Source organism: Zingiber officinale, chromosome 2B (assembly GCF_018446385.1).
Source record: "Zingiber officinale cultivar Zhangliang chromosome 2B, Zo_v1.1, whole genome shotgun sequence".
In the NCBI taxonomy this organism is placed as follows: Eukaryota; Viridiplantae; Streptophyta; class Magnoliopsida; order Zingiberales; family Zingiberaceae; genus Zingiber; species Zingiber officinale.
The window spans coordinates 69,457,480-69,472,140 of record NC_055989.1 but is presented as its reverse complement, the minus strand read 5'-3'; the positions used below and the strand labels follow the sequence as shown (position 1 = coordinate 69,472,140).

Genomic DNA, 14,661 nt, shown 5'->3' with positions numbered 1-14,661 from the left:
GTGTCATAAAGTGTTTTCGTTGTGATTTGGGGGGTGAATACATTTCAAATCAATTTTTACATTTACTTGCTTCTGATGTTACTATTCATCAAACCTTGTGTGCAGATACTCTTGAACAAAATGACGTGGCTGAACGAAAACATAGACATCTTGTTGAAATAACCCATTCATTTTAATTATCTGCTAGTGCTCCTAGTGCCTTTTGGGGGGAAGCAATCCTTACCGTTGCTCATGTCATTAATAGAATTCCAACCTCACACAATTCAGGTTTGTCACCTTTTGAAAAATTGTATGGGTATTCTCCTGTCTATTCCTCTTTGCGTGTTTTCGGTTGTACTTGTTTTGTCCTTTGTCTACATGCAGAGCATAATAAGTTAGTCTCTCGGTCTGCTCTTTGTGTCTTTCTAGGTTATGATGTTTGTAAAAAAAGATATCGTTACTTTGATCCTATTAGTCAAAAATTGTATGTCTCTCGTCATATTATGTTTCTTGAGCATATTTCATTCTTTTCTATTCCGGCTAGTTTGCATAATATGACAAAGTCAGATATGCTTTGCATTGATCCTTTCAATACCGATACTGAGGAAGATTCACCCACAAATCCTACTGGTAGTTCAACTAAATCTGGTACTTTGGTTCCCGAGATATCTGCTCTATATGTTCCTCCTCCTGTCATTACCCAATTATCTCTTGAGGTTGCGGATGATTCTTCTCTCCACCGTCGTCAATCCACTCGTATTCGTAAGTCTACTAAACTACCAGCTTTTTCTTACTCTTGTTATTCTTGTTCTTTTGCTTCATTTGTTGCATCTATTCATTGTCTTTCTGAGTCTGAATCCTATAGAGAAGCTGCTTGTAACCCACTTTGGCAGAGTGCTATAACTGAGGAACTAACTGCTTTGTATTAGAGTTATACATGAGATTTGGTTCCATTGCCACAAGGAAAACATACTATTGGTTCTCGTTGGGTATATAAGATCAAGACTAAATCTGATGGATCTATCGAACGATACAAAACTCGTCTTGTTGCTAAAGGTTATTCTCAGGAGTATGACATAGATTATGAAGAAACATTTGCTCCTATTGCAAAAATGACAACTGTTCGTACTCTGGTTGTTGTTGCTTCTGTTTGTCGATGAAGAATATCTCAGATTGATGTCAAGAATGCATTTCTAAATGGTGATCTTCATGAAGAAGTTTATATGACACCTCCTCCTGGTATTTCACACAAACCTGGTGAAGTTTGTAGGTTTCGTAAAGCACTTTATGGTCTTAAACATGCACCTCGTACTTGGTTTGAGAAGTTTTCTATAGTGATTACTTCGTTTGGTTTTCATCCCAGTAATCATGATTCAACATTGTTTGTCAGATGTACGAGTGTAGGTCGTATTCTTTTATCATTATATGTTGATGACATGATTATTACTGGTGATGATTCTGATGCAATTACTTCCTTGAAGTCTGAGTTGGCTCATTGTTTTGCTATGAAAGACTTGGGTATACTACGCTACTTTCTGGGCATTGATGTTGCTTATTCCCTGAAAGGTTATCTTTTATCTCAGTCAAAGTATATATCTGATCTGTTTGAGCGTGCTCGTCTTACTGATAATAGAGTTGTTGATACTCCTATTGAGACTAATGCTCGATATTCTCTATCTGATAGCTCACCTTTGTCGGATCCTAGTTTGTACAAAACTATTGTTGGAAGCTTGGTTTATCTCACCGTGACTCGTCCAGATATTGCGTATGCTGTTCATGTGGTTAATCAATTTGTCACTACACCAACTACAGTTCATTGGGCTGCTGTTCTTCGTATTCTCATGTATCTTCGGGGCACTCAATTTCAAAGCCTTTTATTTCCTTCTACTTCATCTTTTGAGCTGCGTGCATACTCTGATGCGGATTGGGCTGGTGATCCTACGGATCACAAATCTACCACTGGCTTCTGCATTTTTCTTGGTGATTCCCTCATTTCTTGGAAGAGTAAAAAATTATATGTTATTTCTAGATCTTCCACAGAAGCTGAGTATCGTGTCATGGCCTCAACTACTTGTGAGATAATTTGGTTGCGTTGGTTGCTTGCGGATATGGGTGTCTCTCTTCATCAACCTACTCCGTTATATTGTGATAATCAAAGTGTTATTCAAATTACACGCAATTCAGTTTTTCATGAGCGGACGAAACATATTGAAATTGATTGTCACATTACTCGTCACCATCTTCAGATTGACACCATCACATTGCCTTTTGTTCTTTCAAAGCTACAGATTGCTGATATATTTACGAAGACACATTCCGCTTCACATTTTCGTTTCTTATCTGACAAACTCTCAATACTTCTAGTTGTAGTATCATGAATTTGAGGAGGGATGTTAGATTATATATTTATTTGTTTATAGCTTTTAGGGAGATTTGGACTTTTTTCTTTTTTTTTTATAGAGTTTAGGGTTTCTTAACTTAACTATATAAGACCTTATACTTTGTATCAATTTTAAGATCAAATAAGATGGTTAATTTTTTCCTTCTCTTAATTTCTACAACTATAACATAACTCCTAACTCTAAAGGCAAAACCCTAAATGACATAACCACAAGCTAAAAAATATTTTTAAAAAACGCCCCTGGTCCAATATATCCCTCTATATATATATATATATATTTATTTTGTTTGATATGCCGCGGACTTGAAGCCATACACACCATGCACATTTTAAAAACATAGTTTAAAATTTCCTTTTTATGCTTAATACTATAACATAACTCCTAATTCTAAAGGTAAAATCCTAAATGACATAACCACAAGCTAAAAAAATATAAATAAAAAAAAAACTCCCCTTGTGTGTCTCTGTTACATGATTGAGAATTAGAACGTCTGGAAGTGATTCGGGCATCTCGACTCACTTAGGTGATAGAGCTTCTACTAAGTGCTTCTTAGATTTTAGCTATATGGAAATACTTTTGAGTATTTGTGAATGTTAACTTCTGCTTCAATTTTTGTAATTTTTACTCAAAAGCTGAAAGCAAGAATTTGATTTTTTTTTTTACTTCTGTTTTTTTATTTATGGTCTAAAATTAAAAGTTGACATTTATGCCCTTAATAAATTTATCATTTTACATAATTGTCATCATATTTTTCATTTTAATAAATTTATCATTTTATATAATTACCTCTACACTTTTATGATATTTATTTTTTAAATAATATTTTATATTTTTAGATTTTTTTATACATATATTTGTGTATTTATATAAATTTTATTATTTTTTATTTTTTAAATCAATTTTATATATTTTTTCATTATAAAAAAATAATTTTGATACAATATTTAAAATATAATAATAATTACATAAACAAATAGTGTATCGAAATTATATTTAGATAATTAAAAAATAATAATTTATATAATTTAAGAATATTATTATCATTTAACTAAAAATTAAATTTGGAAGAAATTATTTATCAAATACTTCAATTTAACTTATATTAACTTTTAACTTCTATTTCTAAACACTTCATATTTAACTTGTCATTCAATTCAAAATAATCTATATAAGAATCATTTTTAATGAACAAAAACTCTTTCAAATACTTTCTTAGTCGCTAAGCTTAGGTGCAGAAGTAAGGTGTGTAGTTAACTGGACACCTAATGTTAATTTTTTTTAGTTTAAGGTCAAAGAAGTAATTTTCTTTTAAAAAAAAATAACGTGCCCATAATTACTCAGGTAAGCAGTACGAGCTGTTTTAAATAAAATTGATTGATCAAAATTATTATTATTGTATATTATTACATTTTTAACTTTGTTAAAATGGCTTTTTCAAATTATTTTAATATTATTATAATAATTTTAATCAAGCTTGTTAAAACAAATTATTTTGGTCAAAATTATTATAAACAAATTTTATGTTATAGTACTTTCAAATAAAATTATTATTAAACATGTTTGGAATAAGTAATTTTAGTTAAAATTTTCTTATTATATTCTTTTACTATAATGAAGATACGGGCTCCATTTTTTCCCAGTTAAAAAGTTAAAACAATAATAGACACACCATTTCTCTTTTCACTCGTCTCCTTCTACTCTGGAAACCAAATAATAGGACAGCAACAGCAGCGCCTACCTACATTTTAGTTCTCGGTAAAGGGTGGCACTTCGGATATGTTTATTTTTCCATGGATATATGATTCCTTATTCATCACTAGATGTAGACGAATCATGCGGCTCGTGAATTATTCAGATTTTAGTTCGAAAAAAAAATTCATTCAAATGTATTAGATAAAGTTAACGAGTTGAATTTGAATTTGAATTTAATTTCGAGCTCAAAAATATTATCAAGCCAAGCTCAAATTTAATAATATATTCTTTATGAGTTCACAAATATATTCGTTTAGATGTCTGTGAACAAGTTCATTTTATATATATATATATATATTATTATTATTATTATTAATTATTATATTTAATTATTTTAAAGGCTCGAAGTAAACTCATTTAATTTTTAAATAAATTTTTTTCGAGTTGAGTTCGAAGTTTTTAATTTTATTATAAGTCAAACTTGAACTTGAGCTCGAGTTTAAAAATTAAAATTCGAATTGAACTTGAGCCGAACTTGAGTTTAGGGATAACGAACTAAGTCTAAACTCAAGTTTTTTACTGTTCAACTCATCTCGACTCATTTATAACTCTATTTATCGCTAGTCTTAGAAAAAAATTTCTATCAATCAGAGTAAATGAAGGCCCATCTAAATCGATTCAATCATGTCTAATTAACTTAACCACGGTATAGTAATCCAAGCCGTCAAAATTAAAATTCAAATATTAAATGCCCGGTTAACCGCAGGATGCACAGAAATCTGCCCCATCCGAGGGGCATTAAAAAAAAAAATCTGACCAACTCAACTCTGTGAAATTTTTTTCATCAGAATAAATCCAGAGAGCTTAGATGAATTCAAATTTGAACATCACGGATTGATATACCCGGAGTCCATTTTATCATTGTACGGTGCCGGAGAGGAATGCCACTCGTCGCTTGCTGGAGTCGGGTCCATTGAGCAAATCAAAATCTAAAATTACTGAAAGATTGAAATATATTTAAAATAATCTTACTGCCAGTAGGAAATTTAAAATACGATTCCAACTATGTTTAATCGACAAACAGGCAAAAAATAATGCGGGCCTCTCAACACAGACAAACAAACAAACACTTACAGCGCGCTCCCCTCCAAGACATCTTGGAGGAGAATTGAATACGATCGAACATGCTGCTACTGGTAGGAAGGCTGGAATGCCGACCTCCACGATTGATCATCGTAAGGTGCAGCCGAAGGCGGTGCTGCTCCCTCTTCTGTGATCTCCGACTCACGGTGGTGGTACATGGGTTCCAGAGCTGACTCAGGGAGCCGGCTTTCTGCCAGGAAATGCTTCATCGTGAGCAACTCCATCTGGTGCTTTCTCTTCAGCTTCTCCATCTGCTTCCGCATCCTCTCCACCTCTTGTTGCGCATTCCCACACTTTTCCTGTAAAATGATATCGTGTTTACTCTGAAGGTCTGTAAAATTACGAATAAGTTTTTGTTCGTTGAGAACTAACCTCAGCTTCGTAGGCCGCTGCCTCCGCCTCTCGCAACCGCACCAGGAGCTCTCCGGCGGCGTGGACTGCTTCCGCTGTATCGCGAAGCTGGATTCTTAGCTTCCTGTTCTGCTCCTTGAGGTAAGTCCGTTCCTTCTCCCTGTCAATCCTGAGGGTCGATAGCTCCGCGGAGAGAGCTGCGGCGAAAGCAGAGCCGCACCCTTTCCTTCCTGCTTTCTGGGCCGCCTTCTTTACTTCTGCGATGCCTTCCATGATTTTCCGATGCTTCAGCAGCAGCTCGTCGTAGGTCTCTTGTAGCTCCACGTAGTGCTCCACGATTTTACCATGGCCGAGGATTGACCGCTGCAACGCATCGTTCAGCTCGGCGGTGCAAGTTTTTTCCATGTCGAGCTCCATCTCTTTCTTCTCTGCGAGCCTGCGGTTTTGTTCGAGATCGACTCTCAACTCCTCGGTGAGACAGATCCATCTGCTCTCGGACTCTGTCCACTTCTGTTTTTCCTTCTCGTAGTCCTCTCCCATGGCCGAAGATGAAGTGGAACCATTTCGTATCTGCTCGAGAAGAGAGTCATTGTCTGAAACATCCTTAATTGTCTTCAATTGATTCTTCAAAGTTTCGATTTCCAGAAGTAGTGCTGCCCTCTCGTCGGGCTGTAGTGGGCTGTTCTTGGATAGCTGCAAGATCAATAAGAGTACTGTAAGGTTGCCAAATATTCGAGTTAAAAACAAACTAAATGATCATAAACAGCGAGTACATTTTCATCGCTCAAATGCTGCTCCTCTTCCTGCTTTTGGTTGTCAATCTGAAGTTTTTTTTTTAAACAATTAGTTAACAGAAGATTAACACTATGTGAGAATTGTGAAGACGACGTACTAAGGAATTGAGATGCTTGATCGTCGTTGCCTGGTTCGCACATAGAGCTTCAAGTTCCTTCTCCCTCTCGGTGGGATTTGCTGAAGGCTCATTTATATCCTGGACAAGAGATGCAAATATTTAAAGCAAAAAAAAAAAAAAACATTAATTTTTCCATCTTAATAGAAATGATACTAATGCTTGCCTCATTGACAGGTATTACTATCTGCTTATCCTCGCATCCATTATCAAGTATAGCATTCTTGCAAGCTGAACAAAGCGAAGGAGAAGCATCGACATTTTCTTTTTGGACTGAAATGGAAGCTAAGTGCTCGAAGGAAAGGCCTACAAAAGAGCTTCTTGGGCATGAACTGCTCTCGTGGTAGTCAATCATCTGCAAACCCCTTTGAAGGCTGGCGGCCAAGGAATCAGTTGGGTTCGCCTTGCTTGACTTCAAGGAAGTACGGATGATACCTTCAGGTGCTACTACACTTCTCTTCAACGTATTGCCAACTTTAGGAGATGAACATAAGACAGGATCACCAAGCATCAGCTGTTCTTGACAGGGGATCGAGAGCCCTAAAGACATTTTACTTGCATTTGCATCCACTGATTTAGCATTTTGATTATTCTCTCTGTCAGATTCCTCAGTAAGATCGATATTGTTTGACTTGTCTTCTACAGATGAATTCAGATTTTCCAGTTGAACACAAAGTTGGCTGACATCTTCCTCATCAACATCCATTTCTTCATCAGACTCCTGATCAACATTTGGTAAATTCAAAGATCGATTGAGGCTTGCTCTTAAGAGATTCAAGCTCTGACGGCCCTTCCATCCGTTGAATTGCCAGTCTTTTGAAACATTAGATTTGCCTTCATCCAATTTAGTGTTCATGAGCTCCTCCTGTGCAAAAGTAAGAGAAGATGATGGGTTTTGACATAACCAATAAAAAGCTCAAAAACATGCTGACTAGTGTTCCACCTTCAACTGCCGAATCTGATCACTTAAATCATTAACGTAATCTTCAGTTATTTCATTTATCACCGGCTTGTTTTGCACATGCTTTGCTCGTTCTCCAAATCTTAGTGTACTCAACGTGCCACTTCGAGAACTGTATTAAACATAGAATGCGATCATCTGGAATATGATATGGCAATTGGCATTGCCAACAATTTAGATCGATAATCACCTCTCATCTGGACAAATTGCACAAATAACTGCTGCTTTTGCATTGCCACCAAGAGTATCCTTCAGTAGATGAGTCAGACACGAATCTGTGTAGTAGGTGATGTTCTTGTCCCCTAGAGAATTCTCAGCTTCACCGAGAATGTTCACTAACTTGCTGCATTTTTTCAAATAAAAATAGAAAAGACCAAAGAGACAACAGTAGTTAATTCAAAATGTTTATCTATAAGCAGATTAAATTGTTGCAACATTACATAATCGAAAGTCAAAAAAGGTCTATGTTATCCGTATGATCCAAAAGGGTCTTAAAAACTGTTCCTCGTGCGAGAAATCAATCTCAAAATTCTTTTTAAACGGCTAGGACCATGGATACTGCAATCATGTGAGCATCCAGGATGCCACATGTTTTTCAAGCATTGCCATATTCCCATTAGCTAAAATGACAACAATTTTTTTACATAGATCAACATTACAGCCGTTAATTAAAAAACAAATAAACATCGACCCAAAAATGCCTTGCAGCTATTAAATAAAAGAGATTGTAAACATAAACCCAAAAACAACTTATGAATTACTACCCAAACTGTTTGCAAACATAACCAACCCAGTTTGGGAAGCTAGATAACTAATTAAGACTTATGAAGCTCCATCCTAGTCTATAATGATTAGTCACCACTTAACCGATAGACACACTTGTGCCCAGGACAACCCTAAATGAGGTGAGGTGAAACTAACTAGAGATTGTTCTATTTTTCAACACACCCTTCATCGACCACCTTTTTGATTCCACGAGGAGCTCTGACTCTCTCCTCGCTCTGACTCTATATTCAGAAGCGTAGAACAATGTTGTAAGTGTCTTGGTGAGAGAACTTGAGCAGACTATTCTATCACGATATTATCCAAATTTAAGATATCTTCATGTTCGTAAGGGAATCAGTATAAAGATAGTACAATGTGCTGTATCGCACATGCACATTTATCAGATGGTTCAATATAAGTGAAGCAATTTTTCTTTACAAAGAGAATTGCTTAGACATAATAGTTGTCAAATTTAATATCTCACCCAAGTTTTGCAAGAGACTTCTTAATATGCTTCCGTTCCTTGAGACATTGACTTCCAGCAGCTTCAAATATGCCATCATCGGATCCAGCAAGATCAGCAAGGACAATTCTACTAGTCTTTGAATTACTAAAACATTTTGTTGCTGAGAGCTGCAAGCAAGTGCATGGCCAAAGAAAAAAAAAACTAAGAATTGCACTAAGCGAAGCAGAGACATATCCTTGATCTTACAAGGACAGAAAAAATCGAGTACTAATAATTCCATTTTAAGAAACAGAATGCATAGAGAGGAGGAATCAAAAAGCCCATGTGTATACCTTGCACCAGGATTCAACTATGCATGTGAATATTATATGAGAACGTGAACTCTTGGAATTCATACTTGTAGTGCCTACTTTTCTGTTGGTCAACCCCTACAAGATGAATTTGATGCAACAATTAAACTAGAGAAACAAAACAATATAGAAGTAATTTTATTGTCAGGATATGAAAAATATGAACATGGATTTACCAAAAAATATGTTTTGAACAACTTCAGAAGTAATGGATTATCTGATTTTATGTGCGACAGCAAAAAATCACATGTCCACACATGTCGACACATAAAGAAGAATTGTTGTATGTAAATGACAAGAGAGATAAGACCATGAAGTTACAAGGTTCCAGATGAGAAGGACTACATTCACCTTTAAGGTTGTAGGATTGCATAAGTACAGACAAACACATGAAGGTATCATCTTTCTAAAGAACAAATCTTTGCCCATTAAACTCAAGGATCAAGAATGAGACAGCAAAAACTTAAAAATAAAACAACAGAAAAAAGAAAAGAAAATCATCTATAGCGTACTCTTCTAACTTATGTTAGCACCTCTGCAAACACTAAAATTGCAACCATAAGCATACTTCTGAAAGTTTCAAAGCAAACCAAACAAACGATCATTACCTTTACAAGTAGTTGGGTAATATCATCGATCGTTGTGACATACTCGTCAGTTAAGTTTTCCACATGAGAACCATTCTTAGGATCGTCTCTTATCTGACATAGAAACTAACTGAATCATATTTGAAAATACAATGCAAAATAAAGGACGCTGAAGAGAAAATGCAAATGTGCGACGTTGGATTACCTGAAGGTTCCTTTGAGTTGGATCTAGGAGGTCATTAATCTGATCATTATGTATCTGCAGAGAGAAATACAACCAAATAGTACTTTGCAAATGAATATCCTAAACCTGCTTGCCTAATTAACGCTTACCTCAAGAAAAGAACACCGACATTGGTAACTCAGTTGTTTTGCTTCTGAACTATCTTGCTTCTGATGGAAAAACTATATATTATATATGGAAGAAATAATACCAATTAAAGAGAGATTGCATTTGGTGAAACAAAACCTTAGTTTAGATATGAAACTGTTAAGGTCATTCATTGTTTTTTTAGTAGGACTCTAGCTCCTCCTAATCAAATATTTAATATCTAAAAAAAAGTATATAAAAGCATTCTAAGAGCTGAAGAAAGCATAAATTAATAGAACCTACCCTATGTATCTCAGAGAAGAGCATCTTGAAGAGTCGTGGTGCAATCCCCTGTTCACTGTTAGTTGAACCATCATCAACCATGGCTCCAGCAGGACCCCACATCGTGTAGGTTTTTCCACTACCAGTCTGTCAATTATATAGGTTTGTCACGTCAGACAAGTTATTTATCGTATAGAACAACATTGAAGAAACTTCATAAAGCAACAAGTACCTGTCCATAGGAGACTATTGAAGTGTTGAAGCCTGCTAACGAATAATTTACCAAGGGAATGCCAACCATCTTGAAGACGTCTTCCTGAGGAGAAGATGAATAGTGATAAAAAAAATGACGAGTCCCAGAAATGGCCTCCTAATTCAGCTTCCAAAGACAGTAAAACAAGTTGCACAAGAAGGTAGCTGCATTACCTGGGTTGACTCAGGACCAAGAACGGAATGGAAATTGAAAGACCGGTCTCCAAGTGACAAAGAATTAGAAGAGATCTTGCGAACAACTACATCTGTCTTCCGGCCACTCCCTGATCTCAATCTGACCACCACCTTTAAAACACGAAAAGGGAATTTAATAATACTAACTTTAATTCTATCTCAGCTCCCTCAATTCATTCATCTTGAAAAACTAAACAACAAAACATTAGCAAGGAAGTATGATGCATCATAGCTTGAAATCCACAAGGAAAATAACATTCATTGTTCAGTTACAAAGAAAAAGGGACACAATTCGATGTACACTGAACCTTGACGGAAGATCCAGAGGGATCGAGGGATCCATCACTTCCACGCAATTCGTCGGCCACTCCAGACTGCTTTTGCAGCGGAAGACCATCGGTCGGGTGAGGCAGTGCCTTGCGAGTGAAACTGGAAGGGGAGTTTGGAGGCTCGATCTGTGTGTTGGGGTTCTCGTTCTCGCTTCCGGATCTCGAAGCCAAAGGAGACGCCCTCTTGCGGCCGGCGCCAGAGGGAGATCGGGAACGGAGGGGGGAGAGGATGGATCGAACCGAAGATTTGGGGGATTGAACTCGCAAGGCCTCCATTGCTCGATCACGATCTCGATCTGCTGCTACGCTCTCTCTCTCGAGAAATTACAATCGCGAGGAAGAACGGGGATTAGGTTTGGGAATGATTTGGGAGGAGCGTCCTCTCTACTCGATTCAAAAATGCGACGGTGGGAAGAATCTGGTGATCCGCCGGAGCATCAACGAGATTGAATAAACGAATAAAAGAACGACACGTAGAAACCGACCGAGCATACACAAATTTAGCCGTTGGGCTGTGTGCCTCTGACGGAGATAATTTGAACTTTCGAAAAGCAGCGGAGTAGGTAGCGTGGAAAGATAACGGAAAGGTGAACCGGCATAATCTCCATAACGGTCTAGCATGCCCAAATTATATTTTAAAAAAAATATATAAAAGACGTTCCATTCTATTTTTTATTCAAAATATTCTTATTTCACCATTAACGATAGGGCAAAATAAAAACTACGCCTCTTTTCAAAATTTTTTAACGAATAGTAAAAGGCCGTCTTACTTTTATTTATTATGAAAAGAACATTTCATTTTTAGTACAATTACTCTTTTATCCCTCATTTATTATTCGATTAGGTGGGGTTAGTTAGTAAATCGGTTCGTGTTAAATCGGTAGGCTGGCCGGGTTGGGTGGGAAACAAACTAAATACATTTAAGGTGCGTTTAGTTCAAGTCATCATGTATAATCTTGGTTATGTGATTACCTTACAAACTAAATAAAATATAATCAAATGTTGTTTGGTTCAACTTAGGTAATGCAACAAAAACTTATTTGTTTGAAGGTTTTAATGAATACCTTACTTTAATATTTTACCGTATTACCCTCAGTTACAAAACTAACTATACATAATAATATTATTATTATTATTATTATTATTATTTATTTATTTATTTTTTTTTAATATTTTTTTACTTTCCTTTTTCTGGTATATTTTTTTACTTTTTTATGTGTTTTTTTATTTTTTAATGTTTTTATATTTTTATATTATTTATTTTTTTACATTTTTTAATTTAAATTTTTATTTATTTATTTTATTTTTAAAATTTTTAAATTTTTATAAATTTTTTTTTATTTTTAAAATTTTTTAATTTTTTTTTAAAATTTTTAAATTTTTTAAAAAAATTTAAATTTTTAAAATTTTTTTTAACATTTTTTAAATTTTTATTTTTTATAAAATTTTTTTTTTAAAAAAAAATTAAAATTTTTAAAATTATTAAAATATTTTTTATTTTTTTACAATTTTTTATATTTTTTTTACATTTTTTCTCTTTTTTTCATGTTTTTTCTTATCGGAGGGTATTTTTGGTAAAAAAAATTCGTTAACCCCGGAATCAAGAAAAACCTTAGTTTTCTGAGGTTTTCTGATTCCGGGCTGCATGACCCTTTTGCTGACGTGTCGGGCATGGAACATTACTTGGGAATCATCGAATATCTAAACCAAACAAGATTTTTGTTGATAACCTTGGATGGATAACCAAAGTTATCAAGAATAACCCCGAACCAAACGCACCCTTAGGGTTTTTTTGTTTCCCGAAAAAACTAAAACATTTTTAACTCTCTTCCTTCGAAGTCCCTTGTTCGTCGAACAATTTCACTGTCTTCGCAGAACAACTCCACTACATCGCCTCGCCTTCCTGTCACCGTTGATATACTATGTATTCCCTTATGTACGTTCTCATTTTTTATTATTTAGGGTTTAGATTTTAATATCATTTAAGTTCCCAAACATCTTTCTAGTAGATATCAACTGTCATTGTTATAGCAAATACAACATTATAGTAGCTACATAATTGTATCTACTATAACGTTTTGGTATGTGGTCTTAGCACGTTATAGCATCTACGAAATCATAGTTACTACAACGTTCTGATTTAAGCACATTGTAGTAGCTATGAAATCGTAGTTGCTACAACGCACTAAGACTACCGATAAGAACATTGTAACAGCTACAAAATGGTAGTTGCTATAATGTTATGGTTAGAACTAACAGAAATATCATTTAATTATTCAAAACTAACATTGTAATACATCACTAAGATATTAAGTATTTGTTTTACAAAATTATATGATGTTAACCTCCCATAGAAGGTTCACTTTTCGTGCATATCATAAGAAATTAAAATGAAAAAGTAATGTCCACCAATTTAAGTCCTTCGTATCATCATTACAACCAAATGATGGGCGGATGGAGTTGATAAGTAGAAGCTCATTTGCATGGACCCTAGACATATCACATAATGCAAACATTAAAGGCATTGCACAAAATATGCTTGACAATTAAGACTATGTGCTAAGTGTTTCATCTTTCAAAATCAGAATATTAGGCTCACAAGAAAAAATGTTGTACTGATTCTAAAACTTCCAACTATGGTGTTGAAGTTCCTTTACATTTGGATATCGCCTCCACCCCACTCTACCTTTAACATTTCATAGATCAGGATTGTTCAAAGAATGAAGTAGAGAACAAACCGATTAACATAAACAAACAACTGAATATGATCTTTGTTAGTGCAGGGTGCACCAGAATCGAACCTGAGTTTTGATGTCGTCAAAGGTTCAAGTTAAGTCAGGTCATGTTGTGATCTAACAAGTTGACTTAGTATGCAGGATGTTTACTCAATGGGGAAAGTCTTAGCAGATCGTGGAAGCCAGGCAGGAAGCCCAAGTGGGCCGAGAGGACCTAACACTTAGACGGGAAGCTCGATAGGTCTGGAGAACCGAAGATCGAGAGGAAGTCCTGTGAGCCGATCCGATGTTAGCAGTAAAGTCCAAACAGGTTTGGAGGATAAATGTTTGGCAGGTAAGTTGAGGTAAGCAATTGGAGAGGAGCAACAGTGAGGTCGTGTTTCAGAAAGAAATAAACCTTAGGTCGCTGATTCAATTGGAGAAACTGGGAAGGTTTCCAAGTTGAGATCAAGACATTTCAACTGTCAAAATACTATTTATGCATCTTACTACTCATACATTATACTATGTTAACTTTATTTTGCAAGAATATTTGTCTTAATTCTGTTTTGCATATTCGACCTAATTGGTCGACCGAACATAGGGATTGGTCGATCAAACCAGCTTAATACTAGCAGAGATCAGCTCGAGAAGCAAAGTTAGAAGTAAGCTTGATCGGTCGGCCGAACCAACATATCGGTCGACTGAACCAAGTCGACATGGCACAGATCAGATCTATTAGAAGCAAATTTGGAGGGGAGCCTGATCGGTCGATCGAACCAGGGATCGGTTTATCGAACATTAAATGCAATTAAAGGCTTATTAATGGAGAATCCCGACGAACAGGGAAACAGGACATGATCGGTTGATCAATCAAAGGGAACAGTCGACCGAACATTAATTGCTTATTATTGCTCAAGGATTGGATCTTGGCGAAGAAGGAAAGTGTAGTGTTCAGTCGACTGATAGAGTG

General features: G+C 35.5%; 1 protein-coding gene across 1 annotated transcript; it reads right to left on the bottom strand.

The window, feature by feature from the left end:
* Positions 1 to 5,087: 5,087 nt before the first annotated feature.
* LOC122045814 (kinesin-like protein KIN-12C) lies at positions 5,088 to 11,346 on the bottom strand. The gene is made up of 16 exons (XM_042606187.1): positions 10,954 to 11,346; positions 10,625 to 10,756; positions 10,431 to 10,514; positions 10,220 to 10,345; positions 9,940 to 9,999; positions 9,812 to 9,865; positions 9,628 to 9,720; positions 9,002 to 9,097; positions 8,688 to 8,836; positions 7,629 to 7,781; positions 7,421 to 7,550; positions 6,644 to 7,342; positions 6,460 to 6,558; positions 6,341 to 6,388; positions 5,589 to 6,260; positions 5,088 to 5,515 (listed from the first exon to the last, which is right to left on the bottom strand). The coding sequence occupies exons 1-16, from the start codon at positions 11,248 to 11,250 to the stop codon at positions 5,264 to 5,266; spliced, it is 3,144 nt and encodes a 1,047-aa protein (XP_042462121.1). The 5' UTR covers positions 11,251 to 11,346; the 3' UTR covers positions 5,088 to 5,263.
* Positions 11,347 to 14,661: the final 3,315 nt, after the last annotated feature.